The sequence below is a fragment of the Cyclopterus lumpus genome, chromosome 6, assembly GCF_009769545.1.
Source record: "Cyclopterus lumpus isolate fCycLum1 chromosome 6, fCycLum1.pri, whole genome shotgun sequence".
In the NCBI taxonomy this organism is placed as follows: Eukaryota; Metazoa; Chordata; class Actinopteri; order Perciformes; family Cyclopteridae; genus Cyclopterus; species Cyclopterus lumpus.
The window spans coordinates 13409092-13426519 of NC_046971.1; the positions used below are offsets into that span (position 1 = coordinate 13409092).

The 17428-nt window shown below is 41.9% G+C and overlaps 1 protein-coding gene across 1 annotated transcript in view; it reads right to left on the reverse strand.

The window, feature by feature from the left end:
* Window positions 1-6103: 6103 nt before the first annotated feature.
* Window positions 6104-17428, reverse strand: part of kcp (kielin cysteine rich BMP regulator) — a 25233-nt gene continuing 13908 nt past the window's right edge. The window contains exons 19-46 of the mRNA XM_034533961.1: window positions 17351-17428; window positions 17198-17280; window positions 17000-17093; window positions 16097-16279; window positions 15747-15917; window positions 15442-15615; window positions 15238-15320; window positions 15049-15139; window positions 14891-14973; window positions 14633-14806; window positions 13883-14062; window positions 13497-13761; window positions 12875-12957; window positions 12701-12794; window positions 12455-12628; window positions 12272-12354; window positions 11802-11922; window positions 11635-11717; window positions 11204-11303; window positions 10997-11085; window positions 10024-10126; window positions 9778-9920; window positions 9405-9577; window positions 8493-8604; window positions 8306-8407; window positions 8034-8198; window positions 7623-7923; window positions 6104-6841 (exon numbers count right to left, since the gene is read on the reverse strand). The exon at window positions 17351-17428 is cut by the window's right edge and continues 96 nt beyond it. Coding sequence (XP_034389852.1) covers window positions 6621-6841; window positions 7623-7923; window positions 8034-8198; window positions 8306-8407; window positions 8493-8604; window positions 9405-9577; window positions 9778-9920; window positions 10024-10126; window positions 10997-11085; window positions 11204-11303; window positions 11635-11717; window positions 11802-11922; window positions 12272-12354; window positions 12455-12628; window positions 12701-12794; window positions 12875-12957; window positions 13497-13761; window positions 13883-14062; window positions 14633-14806; window positions 14891-14973; window positions 15049-15139; window positions 15238-15320; window positions 15442-15615; window positions 15747-15917; window positions 16097-16279; window positions 17000-17093; window positions 17198-17280; window positions 17351-17428 — 3806 coding nt within the window. The 3' untranslated portion in view covers window positions 6104-6620. The remainder of the gene's footprint in view (window positions 6842-7622; window positions 7924-8033; window positions 8199-8305; window positions 8408-8492; window positions 8605-9404; window positions 9578-9777; window positions 9921-10023; window positions 10127-10996; window positions 11086-11203; window positions 11304-11634; window positions 11718-11801; window positions 11923-12271; window positions 12355-12454; window positions 12629-12700; window positions 12795-12874; window positions 12958-13496; window positions 13762-13882; window positions 14063-14632; window positions 14807-14890; window positions 14974-15048; window positions 15140-15237; window positions 15321-15441; window positions 15616-15746; window positions 15918-16096; window positions 16280-16999; window positions 17094-17197; window positions 17281-17350) is intronic.

Genomic DNA, 17428 nt, shown 5'->3' on the forward strand with positions numbered 1-17428 from the left:
GCTGTAGTTTCTCAGTCTGCTCCCTCATCTGTTTCACTGCTGTTGAGAGCTACTGGACCCAGAAGCACCTTAAATCCTGCAGTATTCCTAGAAGATAAAAAAGAAACATTAGAAGTCCTGGTACACCTTACTTTCCTATTTCATTTAAAGTGGTCTCTCTTACCTGTCTCGTTTGGACTGCATGACATAGGATCTTTCTCTTCTCAGCTGCTCCAGTCGCTCTCTGACAACTGTCTTCTGCTGGTTCTTATCCTCCTAAAACACAGTAGGAATGATGATACGATGACAGATACAACTACGTAGACCGAGCTCCTCATTATACAGTATTTTACCTGAGGTAGATCCTTTGTGAGGTGCCTTAGTCTGTCTGTGTGCTTCAGGCCAAGCAGGTCTTCCTCTGCCTTTCTGTTCTGTATGATGGACAGACGCTCCTGAACCTGAAGGACAAACCGTGTCAGAGTGACATGTCACCTCTGCCTCCCGCAAACTATGATATGAATACTAGTGGGTGAAAGTTCCACTTCTACACCTTTCTCTCACCCTCAGCAGTTGTCGCTCTCTCTCTCTCTGCTGCCTCTGTTCAACCTTTCTTTGCATGTCCACCAGGTTTTGCATCATTATTTCTCTTTCCATTTCTGAGACTGGTTCTCTTGCTCGCTCTCTCTCCATCAGTGTGGATTCCCTCATTGCCTCCCCGTCCGCGGGGCTACTGTCAAACTTTACAAGAGGAAACAGCACATGAGTTAATAATATGGAAATTACAGCACAGATCTTGGTTGCACAACCATGTATCAACAAACTTACGGTGGCTTGTGTATTGTACTTCTGGTCCTCAGCACGAGCAGGTTCAGGCCCTCTCAGGTCCCACAGCTCTGACTCTGTTGCAGTGGGGCACATCTTTACCTCAATATCCACATTAGCTATCTCTTTCATCAGTTCAGAGCAGATGTCCCCGCCGTGCCGCTTAATCTCAGGTGGGTCAAGCATGAGATGAGGTTGTGCAGCCTGCAGCGTCTCTGCTGCCAAAGCATGTGTTTGCAGGTCACATTCAGATTCTCCTTTCTCTGGTTGATCAGCTAGTGCACTCTCCACCAAGGTCAGCTAATGGGGATATAACATATATCAGATACATGACATAGTAATGCCATGTTTTGTGGTCTGCTTAAATCTTATAGAGTACCTGTCCTACTGCGCTGCACTGCTGCTCTGTGGAATCAGAGTGGAACGGGGTGTGTTTCATCTCCTCTCTGTCACTCTCCTTCCACGGTGTGTGTTCAGCTGTACTGCCCTCGTCATTTGGCTGTACATCCTGGCTCTCTCCTGTGCCTCTGATTGCAGCCCCTTTCTCATACTCGGTGTCAACCTCTGGTGGTTTGCTCCAAGCAAGGGTGATCAGTGAGCCCTGTTTCTCAAAACTGTGGGGGCTATTTGTGGCACTGCCCACCTCTTTTTCCTGGGCTCCTCTGTCTGCGGCGAGACTCTTACTTGTTGCATCCGATACACACACGATCTCCAAGTAGGGCAGGTCCTCCATGACTGCTCCACAACCTGGGTGGAAAGCAACATGTTCTAATTGCAGCTTTAAGTGTTTGGTCCAGGTGTGGCTGTGTGTGCAGTACCTTTACAGACGTCCTCTTTGTCACTCCATTCTGCTGCAGCTTGCATCCCATTTAGTTCTCTGCTGGCCCTTCTGATGGAATCCACCGTCGGAGCTTCAGCTAGCCCACCACTGCTGTTTTGAACATCAACCAGTCCACCGCAGCAAGACATAGCTGGGATTTGCTCATTGATGTTATTTTCGAGTGTAGAGCCTGAAGTAAGTGGGGCATCTGATAGCAGTTGGAGCAGGTTGGTGTAGTGTTGTGCTTGAAGTTCTGATTCATATGCGTCTCGCAGAGCTTGGACCCACTGTGCACTCTAACAGACACACATCATTATTTGAACAGGCAGTGCTTTATTAAAAGACCCACTGTAACTGTTAAATCTTAGGATTGGATGTTGTGGTTTGCCTTGACTCACCTTGTCCATCAGTGCTGGCAGTAACGCGGATGCTTGGACTTCCTGGAGCTCCATCAGATGGGTCAAAAGGAGCAGGGAACAATCCTCCAGATGGTGTTGGTACCACTTTGCCGGTTGACTGCTTATGTTGGGCTGGAGTTGTGGCTGAAGGTTTGTTTGCTTTAAGGGGGTCTGAGTGTCATTGCGTGTCTGCAGGTCAGCATGTATTTCTCTAAGTCTTTTTTTACAGCCATTTCTTAAAGCAGCTTGAAAACAGAAAACAAGAAACATGGGATATACAAATTAAGGGAATACAAAAGAAAAGGAATTCTGACAAGCCATGCAGGAGAAAAAGAAAGAAAATGTACATATACCCTCTTCTGGAGGCACCGTGCAACCCGGCTCTTGCAAATCCTCCATAGAGAGCCCATTTGCCAACTTGACCAGGTGCTTCCTCTCCTGCTCCTGAGTCAGCACCAGCAACTGCAGCACTGCCTGCTGTAACAGGGCCAACGTTGTTGATCTGCTGCTGATACTACGACTGTAGTGTTTTCCTTTAAGCCGTTACTCGAGAAACATCTTACTCACAATTAAATTAAGTTATGTTATGTGCTGCCTCTCTCTCATAATCAGTGTATGCATATTTACTATACCTGCTGTGGTGATGATGAGAAAAAGTCTTTCTTTTGCTCCTCCTCCTCATCATGGAGCCACAGCGCTGCCTGCTCTGCTCTGCAGGGACTCTTCACAAGTGGCCTGAACAGACACGTGTGGGACAGACAGCATATACTGTAGCTGAAACAGAGTCCTGATGATAGTGAGTACATGTTCCCTTTCAGTGTTGATTTTTAATTTTGGCTCACCATGTCTCCCAGGACTGCCGAGCTGCCAGTAGAGCGCTGTAAGACATTTTTTCTCTCTGAGCTCTGAGAGTTGCCAATCTGATGTATAGGCACAACAGCCTCAGGCTCTCCTTGTCCAGCCTGGAAGGAAAGAGATTAATTAATCAACTCATTACGTACCTGGTAAGGGCCATATAGAAGTCCATATGTGTCAAATCTGAAATCTGCAAACAATTCCTTGCATAAGTGTTAACTTGCGTTGGGTACAAGGTGAGCAAAATCACACAGTAATTAAATAAATAAATCTAATGTCATTTAAGGATTATTTTAATTTTATTTATTTGCATACTTAACCTGATCTCATAAAAATACGAGAATCCAGCTGCTGTGCAAGGTAAGAGAGGACTTACCCAGCAGGTTTACATTTCAGAAGTATTTACCTCTCACCCAGGACTGTTAGTGTGTCCCTTTCTTGTTGACGAAATATGCATAACTCATACAGGAGCGAAACAGCAGACCAACACTGTTCTCTGCACTCACGACGGCTTCTCAGGAAGGCCCTGCAGGAGAGTAACTTTTGTTATCTTGCTTTTTTTTTTATGCCCATTGAAGGGGTATGGAAAGTTATTTACAGTGTTTATGTGAATTTTGATAAAGTGTACTATCTGTGTTTTTATACATAACTGAAGGTGAGTGACCTTGTTTTAATCAGTTATGTCGTGTGTTCATTGTTTTCTTTTCAGTTTAAGTTATTATATTTAGTTTTCCATTCATCTTAAATGTGTAATAATAACCTTGTTATTGTGTGTTACCTGTATTCCCTCAAGGCTCCTGGCAGCGCAGCCAAACGAAGCATGTCACCTGATGCCAAAGCCTCATCTGCAAGATCCCCCAGCCCCTCCTCTTCCTTATGTTGTTGCCTTGGCAACAGGGTCTCCCAGATACTCAGAGCTGTGGTATCACCAATAAAGAAGAGCAAGGTTATCGTGAACGTGAAGCACCGTGGCCACGCTCTAAGTTAAACTTTGAGTGAGGAGACTGTTCTTTGTGTTATATCGCTACACCAGTGAGACGTTTCCTTACTGTAGTGCTCCTGGAGCATTTCAGCATAAAGCAGGTGGGTAACCACGTCGTACTTCACTTCCAGCAGGAGGAGGACGTCTGACAGGGAGACACAGCCCCAGGCCTGACCTCTAACCCCTACACTTTGGCCCTGCCAGGGAGAGGGCAATATACTTTGCACACTCTCTGATGCCAATCTAAGAAGATAAATAAAAGCACATATCAATATCATAATTATAGTTAATATGTAATACAATGCTTAATGAGTGCCATGTCACATTAAATAAAGGTTATCATTTTTTTCTTGATGTCAAAAATTCAAATCCTTAAAGGATCAATACTGTAATGTGTCAATACTTCGTTAAGGTGATAGTATGTGGCTTTTGAAAGAAGAAATAACATCTTGTCCCTCGAGCAAATCCAAAGGTAAATTAATTTGCAATAAATGAATTGTTGCTCAAATAAATACACTCAGGGATTTTGGTGCTTCAGCCTTACTTAGTCTGGTATGACCAGCATTGTATGATGGCAAAGCTATTACTGATTCAGTTTCCTTTTTTTTTTAACTTAAATTATTTCATAATTGTCTTAGCGGCCGTTGTTCAGCAGAAGTTACACAGGCTCGTTTTAAATCAAATATCTTTATATGTTGAGCTTATCTAACTGTATGTTTAGTAGGTATTGCCTCAATCTGCAAGACATCCTATATACGCATTAAGTAATGGAGTAAAACACAACAATATTTCCCTCTGTACTCTGATAGAGTGAGCGCCTGTAGAATTGTAAGATGCTCACCTGGCCCAGCACTGCCTGGCTGCCTTCTTGAGCCTCTTCACACCTTTCACACTCCCATACAGCTCTTTTCCCCTGACCACTTGTTTGAAAGAATTTGGGTCTGTGCTTTGGTGGAGGCAATTCAGCACATGAGGATCAACACTAACTTGTTTGTCCATCACATAGAGAGCGCTGAGATTACCAACATTTAGCAGCTGGAGGTCCCAGTAGAGCTGCAGATAACAATATTGACTCTTAGTAGTGATGACGAAATAATATTTTGGTCACTGGATTTCTCAGACGCCGTTATATGAAAAGAGAAGAGAAAACACATTGCATTGACTACCTTTTCCTTTTTTTCCTTCTCCCTTTCCATTTCTAGGAGAACATCCAACACATTTTCACCAACACATGACCAACTGTTGTCACCTCCTGCAGTCTGACACAGACACGGGTACACAGGAGCATCTCATCATGACGGATGCAGATTGGATCATATAGCGGCTTTGTTGTTTTAAATATCTGAGTGTTTACCTTCTTCATGGCCACATGTGCTTCATCGGTGTGAGAGGAAACATGAAACACTTTGTGGTAGAGGAGGCTCACATCTTCAGAGGAAAGCTCTGCTCCGACAGACTTACCCAGGGATTGGTAGAGACCGGTGATGCAATCCTGAAGGAAGATGAAAAGACATTAGATGTAGTTTACACACACACACACACACACACAAACACAAACTAATATACAACATCTTACCTGCGCCATGTTTTCACCACTGTGGACTGATAAATTATACAGGCTGTTACTGTGGTTACATCCGTCCTCTGCAAAACAGCTGGATCAGGTTACCAAGCAACAAAAGTGACAGTGTATCTGTCAGAGGGAGAAATGTGATACGAGACCACGTGACACATTACACTTGTATGGAAAGTGTTCTGGGACATTGAACCTCTTGTGAAAGTTGGTGGCTCCCAATGTGTAAATTGTATATTATGATGCTTGTCTCAAACATTATATGTATTCATGAATCTTATAAAACATCCACTGGTATGATAGAGGTAACCCTTTTTTAATGGTCCCATAGCAATTTTCTGCTAGTTTTCTAGGAATTATAAAGAAAATATAAAACTTCTTTTAGTTCTTAGTTCTTTCAGTCAGGATTTACAGATTTACAGTAGGGAGTTTATCAGCAGTTGTTAACCGAGATGAATTTCGCCAAAATAAGTGCTACATCAAATCTTAAGTCAATATTCATCCCATCTCCATTCATCATTTGCAACTTTATTCTCCATACATGTTGATTTGTTAAGTTATTCACATTGTTGCATATTCAGCTGACCTGTTGTGCACTCAATAAAAGCAGTTGGAATGAATTAATTCCAAACATTTCAATTAAACATTAACATATTTTATTCTTGTAAACCGTACAAAATGATAAAGAAATGAAAACCTGTAAAATAAAGTATTACCAATATCATAATCAAGTCTTGATGACATAAAATGAAATACCACATATTAGTGAAGCCTTTGTTTATTTGTATAATGGAGAGCAAAATAAAAGAGTACCTGAGATTATGTGGCTTCCTGTATACAGTCACACATTGCACAGTGCTAAAAAACAGTAAACAAATGTTCTTTTGAAGCAAATAATACTGTTAAAATAATCATAAATGTGTACAACAAAACAGGTAGGGACAATACCAATGAACATGTGACACAAAACGACAAAACACTTGTGTTGTATAAATATTCAGTGCTACATATAAATGTAAAACAATGCTAATGAAAACATAAAAATGCAGTTAAAAGTTTGTTGTATTTCAAAATGTATACAGTAACAGAAGGCTGTGGCAGTCCTTGAGTGGATTGAAGATTATTAGAGCTGGCAGTGCGTATGTGTGCGTACTAGTTAAGTCTTCACTCAAAAGTGAGCAGTCCAAAGAGTTATGATGGGTTGCCATGAATAATCTTGGGGCACTTTTCTGTCTGTATGCAGTAGTTGTTGTGTAGAACCAGACCAGCAGGACACTGGCAGCCTGGGACACAAGGCTTGAAGCAGTGGCTCTCTATCACCCCCAGTGGTACGTCCACGTTAAAGCAGGTGACGGGACACGGGGGTCCGCACTCGTCAAACACAAAGCCCCTCTCCACTGGACAGCCAACAGCTGTAGCAGACAGCAATAGAGAGGAAACAATGAAAGACTGAGACCACTGTCAACACTATGGTTTCAAGGGTGACCAGTGGGAATTAGCAGTTGTCAACAATAAGATCACTTTTTCCCAAACTTTTCCTTTTCATTTGAGGCTAATTTGTTGTGCATGGCTTGCTTTTAGCCCTGTAAAGCATCACTGAACAGTTGACAACAGGAGCAGGTGGCCTTGGGTGAGGTTTTGATTGAAAACAGAACATGAGTCATAGAGACCTTTTTGAGATCTAAAAATGTTGATGATTTTTCCATTCAAAGAATGACTCTGCCCCTCTGTCATGTGTCACCAACTCCCACGTTGAAACTCTAAACACACGTCAAATTGATAACCTGAGAGTTGATGATACAGCCTGACAAACATTAACAATGATAAATAAACATAAATACAGAGTAATAGTGTAACTGTAGTCTGTTTCATCAGGACAGTGTGGGTGAGGTTTGGTCAGATTTTGTTAACAGTGGTTTGGCAACATATGCAAACAACCCCCAAAATGTCAAAGTCTTTTGATTAAAATGTTCCTAAAATCTGATTGGAACACAGAGGTATGTCTGTATCCCCCTTTTCCAACTGAGCAAAGCTTAACATCAGTGAGAAAAACATAAATACAGAAATCTCTCATGTGAAATGACAAAAACTATAACTTTGGCTGATTATTTCCAGCATACCACATGCTCATCCAGCAAAGAAGTTGCTTCAGAAAATATATTAACAGGACCTTTAAGTGTGCGTTTTACTCACCACACTGCGATGGGCTCCTCCATTGCAAGATGACTCCAGCCTCTCTGCACTGACTGGCATAGGCCTCCAGTGTGTCACACAGACACTCATCAGTGTTGGCCCCGCAGGCACAGAGGTCGTACACACAGGCTCCGTACCACGGCTCAGGAGGCACCACGCGATGGCAGGGCTTAAAGGCAGCAGACTTCAGGACCTTACAGCGAGCGTTAGCCCCCTTCTTGGCCTGGTAGCCTGCGTCTTTACAGGGGTCAACATTCTCACCGGGGCGGCAGGATGAGAGTGAACGGCTACCATTCATGACCTAAAATGACAGACAGGTCTTCGATTTGCATGCAATTAAAATACTGTTTTTTGTATGGCGATTTCACTTTTACTTTGTGTATTCTGTGTTGTTCTATGTATTTATTTTACCCTCCAGCTGTTTCCAAAGTCAGACTCTGACAGGCTGAGCCGTCCGCTGGGCATTCGGAGGTCATCCTGGTAGTAGTTATTGAAGTTTCCACAGAGCCCACAGGTGTGGCCCTTATAAGAGCCTGGCACACTCACTTCCAGATGTGAGCGACCACTCCACAATACCTAAAGGTGAACCAGTTGGTGTATACATATGTGACAGAATCTGAAGGGACTTACTGTTTCCAATGATATGTACATCACAAAGACAATGAGAGATAAAAAGACTGTACCTTCAGCCCGATGTTAGTGTTGAGTAAGATGGTGTTTGTTTGTCGCTCGACGTAGATGTACGGTTCACTGAGGAACGGCAAAGTCACAACCTCACCATTCACCTGAAGAGTACAAAAATGGCTGTGTGGATGCATATCACAAACATGACTGTGCACAAAATTATTTCAAGTATTTGTACACACAGACCTTCACAACCCAGTCCTGGAGTAGCTGCACTGTGATGTCTCCGATAAACACAGTCACCTCTTTGGTCCAGGACACTCCTTTACGGCCACGATCATCATTAGTGGCATGAACACTGTACTCACAGGAGGAGTCATTGGGCATAGCAAAAAGAGTAACATTGTATTAAACATATTGAAAGGTCACATGAAATGGCCCTTTGATTGTCGTTTTTTTTGTTGTATCAGGAGTTGGCGATTCCTGTTCTTAAAGTCAGGTTTCAAAAGGAAAACATCTTGACTGGATGTTTTTGCAAACTAGCATTAGCAGCAGCGTAATACTAGTATATGTGTACTAATATGTGTGTCAGATCATTTACAAGCAAAAGATGTGTCGGACAGGAGCTCCCAACCTTTTTGGCTTGTTACCCCCTGAGAAATTGTTTTTTATTTGTATTTCTCTCTAGAATTAAATATAAAAAAGTAAATACACAACAACCAAGGCTAAAATTCAATTGTTTGTTATTTATTTAGGAGTTAACACTCAAACACTGATAATTTGCTTCATCAGGACTGTTCGAGTTTGATCGCCGTCATCAAATTTTAATTTAAATATTGCTAAATCCAGAGTTGCCGATATAATTATGTGACATCAAGTCCCCTGCCAACTTAAATCACTGTTATCAGATATTTCTAATTTAAATGAATAAAACATTTTGCATTATTTTGTTTTCATGCAAAACCCCATCTCATTAAGGAGCAGACCTTTAAAACAAAGCAACATCTACTTTGGACCCCTCATTACAGGTTACGGACGTGAGTTGTGAGCAGTTTTTTAAAGACTGTTTTTCCTTCTAAGATTGTTTCATTTAAATGATTTTTACAAGGCAAACAAATAGAGCAGCACTTGCTTGGGTAACCGTGGTGACGCACTCACCTGAAGTCTCCACTCTCACAGTCCTGTGCAAGGACATATGTGCACGCTCCCTGGAAGTGCAGCATGCGGCCATCGAAGGTGCGATAATGTGGGTCGCCGAAGGCAATGCAGGTGGCTGGACGAGGAAGACAATGAGGACAACACAAACCTGGGACAATGGCTGGCATCTCATCCTGCACACACACACGCACACACACACACACACACACACACACACACACACACACACACACACACACACACTGATTAGAAATGTCAGATATTTAAGGTCTCTCTCCAGACTGACAGTTCAGGACAGTGAGGCATTTCAATGAAACACAGACAAAGACTGTGTCTGTGTGTGTGTGTGTGTGTGTGTGTTAGTTTTACTGACTGTTGCACATGTTAGAGGAGGGCAGTGTTCACTGTTACAGTGTACGTCTCCAAACACACACGTGCAGCTGGTGCACTCATCCACCTCCCACTGTTCGTTAGAGTGATACACTGTTCCTTGGTACAAACACGACGCCCCTGAGTCTACAACGCACACGCACAGACAGAGACACAAATACACACACATGAAACTTGTGAGGCAGAACACAAAGTTGTGGAAGCTCACTGTATTGGATAGTTTTGGTACCTTGGCATTCGTAGCAGCATTTCCCTGGAATCTTCACTTGTTTCTGTCCATTTAGACAAACTGTATGTAAACACTCTTCAATGCTGCACTCAATATAGCCCAGCTAAGGATGAAACAGAAAGAACAGACTACTTTAAAAGTAGATAGTCAGAAAAGATACAAGATTAACAATCTGGGGTCCAGTGGTGGAAAGTAATTAATTATATTTATTAATGTAATGTACTAAAGTATGATTTTGAGGTAATTTAATTCAATTCAATTCAGTTTATGTTGTATAGCCCAATATCACAAATTACAAATTTGCCTCAGAGGGCTTTACAATCTGTACACATACGACGTCCCTGTCCCAGGACCTCACATCGGATCAGGAAAAACTCCCCAAAAATAACCTTTCACAGGGAAAAACAGAAAGAAACCTTCAGGAGAATTTACTTGAGTATTTCCATTTTTTGCTGCTTTTTACTCCAAGGTCAATCTGACAGATATCATTACCAGTTACTTTTCAGATGAATATTTTACATACAATAATAAAAATCAGTTTATAAAATATGATGCCTCATTATAGATTAAGATCTTGTTGTAGTTTAGGAAATGTTTTTTAATGTTAGATTAATCCGGTGTAATTTGGATTCTGACTTATCCACTTATAACTTCTTCCGCATATGCACGTTGTATGACTGTTTTTAGATTTTCACCATTCAACTCTTCAACGCAATGACCTTGAAGATAGATCCTATGGCCGGACCCATCTTTTACTATCCTCATTTCAATTACTCTTCAAAACTTCTTCAAAGGCCTTTTATTAATTTTTTAATTGTCCTCTAGTCTTGTTTATTATAACCTTGACCTATGTTAATATTTGCTCTGCCATATTATCTTGTATTTAAACATTGTTTTAAATAGTGGTGTGTATATGCTACTATCATTAGTTGAAGCATTGCATGAGTGGTGTAGGAAATTCGGTCAGACTCACGTTACAGGTACATGTGACGCAGTCGTCATCGCTGTCTGTCCAGCTGCTGCCGTTGGCCACCCGTCTGTTCTGGCCCTCAATCACACAATCTGCATGAAACACAGGAGAACCATCACAAAAACAGATGTTTTTATGCCAATGAGACTTCCTGAAAAAAAAGAATGTACAGCGAGCAGCCCAACGGGAGGAGAACCGGTGTTATCGCACCTTTACAAACAGGGCAGCATGAGTCTGGAGAGTTGAACTGTTCATCAAGAGGGCAAGTGAGTGGGAGGCAGTTGTGGTGTAAGCAGGTCCACGTCAGGTCCTAAATCACAGACACAGGATCACAACAATTTAGATCTCAAGGTGGAGAGATGTCAAACTAAAACTCACTTCACTCACTTCCTTTTAAGCCAATGAAATGGCAAAAATCTAACATTTTATACGATTTTCCAAAATTTCTAATTACATGACTTATTTGTTTCACTGTGAAAATGTGACTGTTATATATACGTTTCCATGACAGGCTACAAAAAGCTGTATTAGCGTCATTCTCTTACTTCGCTTCAGATTGAGTCAAACATCACTTATTGCTTATTATTCTTGACGTACTGTAGTCATAATAGAGCCTAAGAAAAGTGTTGTTGCTGCGGTACCTTGCAATGGCAGGTAAAACAAGGGTCATCTGTTGCCAAGACCTCGTTGCCAATCAGTGAAGCGGTGCAGTTACTGAGAGGCTCTAAACATACACACACATGTTACAGAGCTCAGTGACAATGCAGAGATAACAAACATTGTGTCACAAAAGCAGTTTGGTACTGACGTGCACAGACAGGACAGCAGGATTCTGTCCCAGAGAACAAGATGTTGCTCTTAGGACAGTCGACCAGACTTGGACACTGCTTCCGGTAACACCTCAGGTGTTGCTCTCCATCCGGCATCACCTGGGACACACACACACACACACACACACACACACACACACACACACACACACACACACACACACACACATACACACACACACAGGCCGTTGTATTACAATGACGACTATTACTAATACTACTACTTCAAGAGACAGCTGAATATTTGTTGATTCATCTATAAATTGATAGAAGATAATCAGAGACAATGAATTAATCATTTAAGTCGTCTATTTAACAACAATGGCAAATATCATGTAGTTCCAGCTTCTCAAGGGTGAATATTTACTGCTTTAATCATTTCATCTACAAAAAAAACAGAGAAACATAAAAAAAACGTCACATCATGTCAGGTGTGTATTTATCGTACCTCACAAGTGCAGATCTGACAGGGGTCATCGGCTGGATGGAAACTGTCACCTGGACCATACACTCTGCCCTCAAATACACAGTCTAGCAAAACACAATCATATGAGATTACCAAGCACAAAAATGAAAGAAAATCCTAATTTGAAACATGAAGCTTATGTGACTTAGATCCTCATTTGCTTACCAGCACACACAGGGCAACACTCCCCAGGCACGCTGATGAAGTTGATGCAGGGAGATAAACAGCGTACTTCAGAGCAGGTGGTCACCCCGTCCACACACATACATGTCATACAGGGGGTGGAGTCTGCGAACCAGCTGCTGCCCTCTGTATGCGCCTCTCCTGCATACACACAACCTGAGAAGAAAAATTAAATCACTGGTAAAAACTATTTCCTTTTGCGATTACAATTTACAGAGATCTATTTACCTCTACAGCGAGGACAGCAGGCTCCTGGATCGGTCACCTGATGCATACAAGGCAGCTTGGGACACTCAGGAGACGCACAATGCACCTCACCTGCCTATAGACACAGATAGATTATCAATCAAACCCATAGAAAGTGCACATATGGAGGAAAAAGACAGGGATGAGAAGTCAGACCTGACAAGTGCAGGTGGAGCACTGGTTTGAACTCAGGGTCCATGTCATCCCGTCACTGAACTCCTGTCCATCAAGCATACACACTGAGACCAGAGACAGACAAAGGACAAAGGACAAAGACAGATTTCTCAATTAAGTCTCTTTTAGAGAGATATAGCTTGTTTTCATGTGTGCATGTGGGATTTTTTATTTCTTTGAATTTGCAGTGGCTTTTATCAATTCCCGTAAATACTTTTAGGTGCTTTCTAAAAGTACATTTCAGGAACTGGTAAAAGTTCAAACAGAATAAACAATGGTCACATAATTTCTCAAAAGGTATAATTTAAGTATAATTTGATATACATTTGTTGTTGTTTTAAAAAGAGTTGTTTCTGTGTCAGTATACAGGCCAAGGCTTGAAAGTATGGAAGATGTAACAAAAAGCAACCCCAATATATTGTGTCCATCTCATGATGACAAATTGTGAGTCAGAACATTATAATTATCTTTCTTCAAATTGCAGCCACATGGTTAATTTAGATTACATATAATTAGTCCACATATTTACTAGAGTTAACCATATTAAAAGAGTAGTAACACGTAAGGCTTCTCATACTATGTACCCAAACAGTTCAGGACGTACCTGTGCACTCAGGACAGCACTGTCCTAGCTTGGTAACTGGTCGGACACAGGGTGTAGGTGGGCAGACCAGGGGCACACAGGTGACGGTGCCTCTGACACAAGTGCAGCGCTGACAGGGGTTGGAGGAGGATTTGAAGGTTTGACTGTGAGAGTGGATGACACTCTCATACAGACAGGAGTCACAGACGGGGCAGCAGGTATCCGAAGGGACAGGGTGGGAACACCGGACTGGACAAGGTCTCTTCTGACAGTTCACAACCTCATTCTGATCAGAGGAGAGGATGAAGGGACACGTTGGAAAGAAAGAAAAAGGAATTCATTTGACTTTGAATCAAATGCACAGTCAGATTATTTCACTTTCATCCATTAAGAATTGTCAGACTGACCAGACAGGAGCATGAAGAGCAGGAATCGGAGGGAGAAGTGAAGGAGGAGCCGGACTGATATTCTTTACCCCGATGAAGACAAATCCCTGTGCAGACTGGGCAGCACTCTCCAGGAGGGGTCGATGGACGTACACAGGCCACACTTGGACAAGACACATGCATACACACCACACCACCGTTCTATAGACAAAAACACACGCATTGAGGTTGACTATTTCTTTTGTATATTCATTACAGTCCTTATTACAACTAAAGATAAAAAAGATGAAGTAGTGGTAGCTAGGCGTATTCATGCTCCATGTGCAAACAATTGCTCTTCCCAGAGTCATCCTTATGGGATTAGTCCATTCCACAGTCTTTGAGAAGTATATATATTTTTTAAAGCAATGATTGTTTGTATTAAACAAGAAAAAATACTAAACAGGAAAAAGTGGATTGCGCTGCAAACTGACATTCATATGTTCTGAAATTTGTTTTTGGTGTTATTTTGGGACTTTCTGGTGTTATTCTGGGCAAGTATATTTGATATAAAAAAATAGACTCCTGTTGGACTATTCCTTGAAAACGTCCCTGTGACTTCAAACACGTTAGTCATCTTTTTATCACTGATGAGCCATTGCATTCTTTACTACTTTGTAACTACCCCACTGCAAATGTTGACCACCTTGCTACAGTTATCTGATTTCATGTTTATTTCTATAAGTAAAAATAAATCAGTTAATACAAATTAAAATACGTGACTGGTAGTACCAGACAGGAGCAGAGCTGGCAGTGGTCTGTAGGGAGTGGGAACCGCTCTCCGTTGAAACAGCCTCGTCCATTGAAGTTGCATCCATCACAGACTCCACATGCACAGCCATCCAGAGCTGGATGTGTGCATGACAGGGCAGGGCATCTTCTCTGTTTGCACACCACTTCACCTCTCTATGGAGAAAAAATATATTATGTACAGTAACTGTGAGGGTGCAGAGAGACCTCCAAACTAAATGCAGCCCTTCTCTATCTCACTGAGCATGTGCAGTCCTGGCACCCTCCCTCTCTTCCTGGAAGGATCTGTCCATCTACGTATGTCACACCTTGGAATTGACAACCTATACACAAAGTTATACATCAATTAATTAATTACTCTATATAACATGAACTGTTATATGTTGTAAGCTGGTTACCGTCACAGACAGGGCAGCCACAAGGGTTGGTGACCGGATGAGGACAGCGTGCAGTTGGACACGACATCTTCTCACATCGCACTGAACCACTCTATGAGAGAAGAAGCATGACACATTGTCCAGGAGAGATTTACCAGCAGGAATGTGCACCTGAATGTATGTGTCTGTGTGCGTGTGTGTTGATGCTACCTGGCAGGTGCATTCAGCGCAGAGGTTTCCTGGGTCAGGGATTGACTGCCCATTGGCAAGGACTGCACTGTTATAGAAACAGCCTGTCAAATAAAGACAAGTATATTTTGCCATTTTGTAATCATGGGAAAGATGAAGAAACAGAGTTTAAAATCAATGATCTTAAACTAGGAATGTGGGCAGTTTGATTTTGACTTTACATACGTTCACATTCTCCACAGCATTGTCTGGGTGGTTTGTAAGGGTGACTGCACTCTCCATAGCAAGGTGTCTTGGTGCAGATGACCTCGCCTCCGTAACAGTAACATACGCCACAAGGGTCTTTGTCATCACCAAACTCCGTGCCATCAGAGTATTCTTTACCATGAAACATGCAGCCTGCAAGTAGAAAACTGGAGATTGAGATATTTTTGAGACAACCTTGGGAATACAGTTCCCAATTAAAGCTGCTGACAGAAATGTGTATCATCTTCAGTAACTGGAACATTTGCTAATAATATTTTACTCACTATCACAGGACATGCAGCACTGTCTCTGGACTGGGTGGTTACAGTTGGACGGCGGACAGTGCTTCCTCTCGCACCGAACGGAGCCCTCACGGCAAACACATACTGCACATTGATCAGATGCATCATCCCAAGTCTCCCCATTAGCTCGCTCTCGGCCCTCGTATAAGCAGCCTGCAAGGGAAATAAGAAAACATGATTAAACCATAAAAAGTGCAGTTTCTTATGTGACTGAACAACTGCGTCACACTTACTGAGGTCTTTTGTTGAAACTGATAACATAAAGTGCTTGATCAAAATATAACTGCTTTGTCTTTGTGTTACAATATCTTGGCAGAGATAAGAAATTGTACCTTCGCATGTCCGGCAGCACTGCTGTGTGATGGGATGAGAACAAGGAACAAAGGGGCAGGGCTTGCGCTGGCACTGAACTGTCCCATTGGTGCAAGCACATGATCGACAGTTGTCAGTTGGGTGGTAGAAACGCTCGGTGTGTCTGTAGGGTTGCTGTTCATACACACAGCCTGATGGAGGAGCTGAGGAAATATCAGTGAAAGAAATCAACTGTGTGTCTCTACTATACAACTTCATGATATATGTTGTGTTCAACCATCATGAGCCAGGAAACAAACTCAACCATAGAAGATGTACCAACCCAACTAATGAAAATATGAAGTGTAGCATTTGTCTGAAAGGAAAACTATCAAACTCTACATCGCTGATGACTAATAAATAGTAACACATGGTTTCAGGATTGTTAGAATTTTCTCTCTTAAGCTCTCTCTTTTCCAAATAAGGATCAGATGAAGAAGATATGAAGCCATCATTTAATATAAAAACATAAAATACCAATTTAAAATAGGAACGAAAAGGAAATAATAGCTGCTTACAAACAATAAGAAAAAGTCAAGTGTAAAAAACATAATGCTGGAGGCTTATTGGGAGGTAAAAGGAAGTAAAATGTTGCCAGGGAGTTCAATATTTAGCTTTGTTTCAATAAACGTATGCCAAATTAATTCTCATGCAATAAAAAAATATATAAAAATATGCGGATATCTGTGTGTTCAGATTTATGCCAAAGAAAACGCTTTTTTTATGCAAATTGTGGTAATCGAACGCTAATAGTAAAACTAATTGCCTCATTGAGCTCCAACTGCCTACTGTGTTGATGTATGAGCAAAATTAAGTGTCAAACTACAATAACTAACCTCACATCTACTTTAGAGCACTTTGTTCTCTCTCTTGCACATCCTTACCGGGACACTGGGGGCAGCAGTCTCCAGGCAGCACATTTGGGTTGGAGCATGGCAGCCGTGGACACCTCTTCATCAGACACTGGACATTCCCGTTCTTCAAGAAACACAACACAGATTTAAATAAAAAACCTGCTTCAAGAAGACCACATGTGATCAACACAGCAGGGTTAGTCATACTGAGATGATCATTATTCTTACTGTGCAGCTGCATGTCCTGCATGTGTCAGTAGGATGGGGGAACTCCTGTCCATTGGGATACTCTTTCCCAGCATAGCTGCAGCCTGATATAGAGGAATGTTGTGAGCATTTAGATTCATTTATATTCTTTATAGAAGGTGCATGCTTCCTCACCATTGCAGTTGTTTTGACAGCATGTTCCATGTAGAGGTGCGTTACAGTGAGGATGAGGGCATTGGGCTTGGTGGCAGT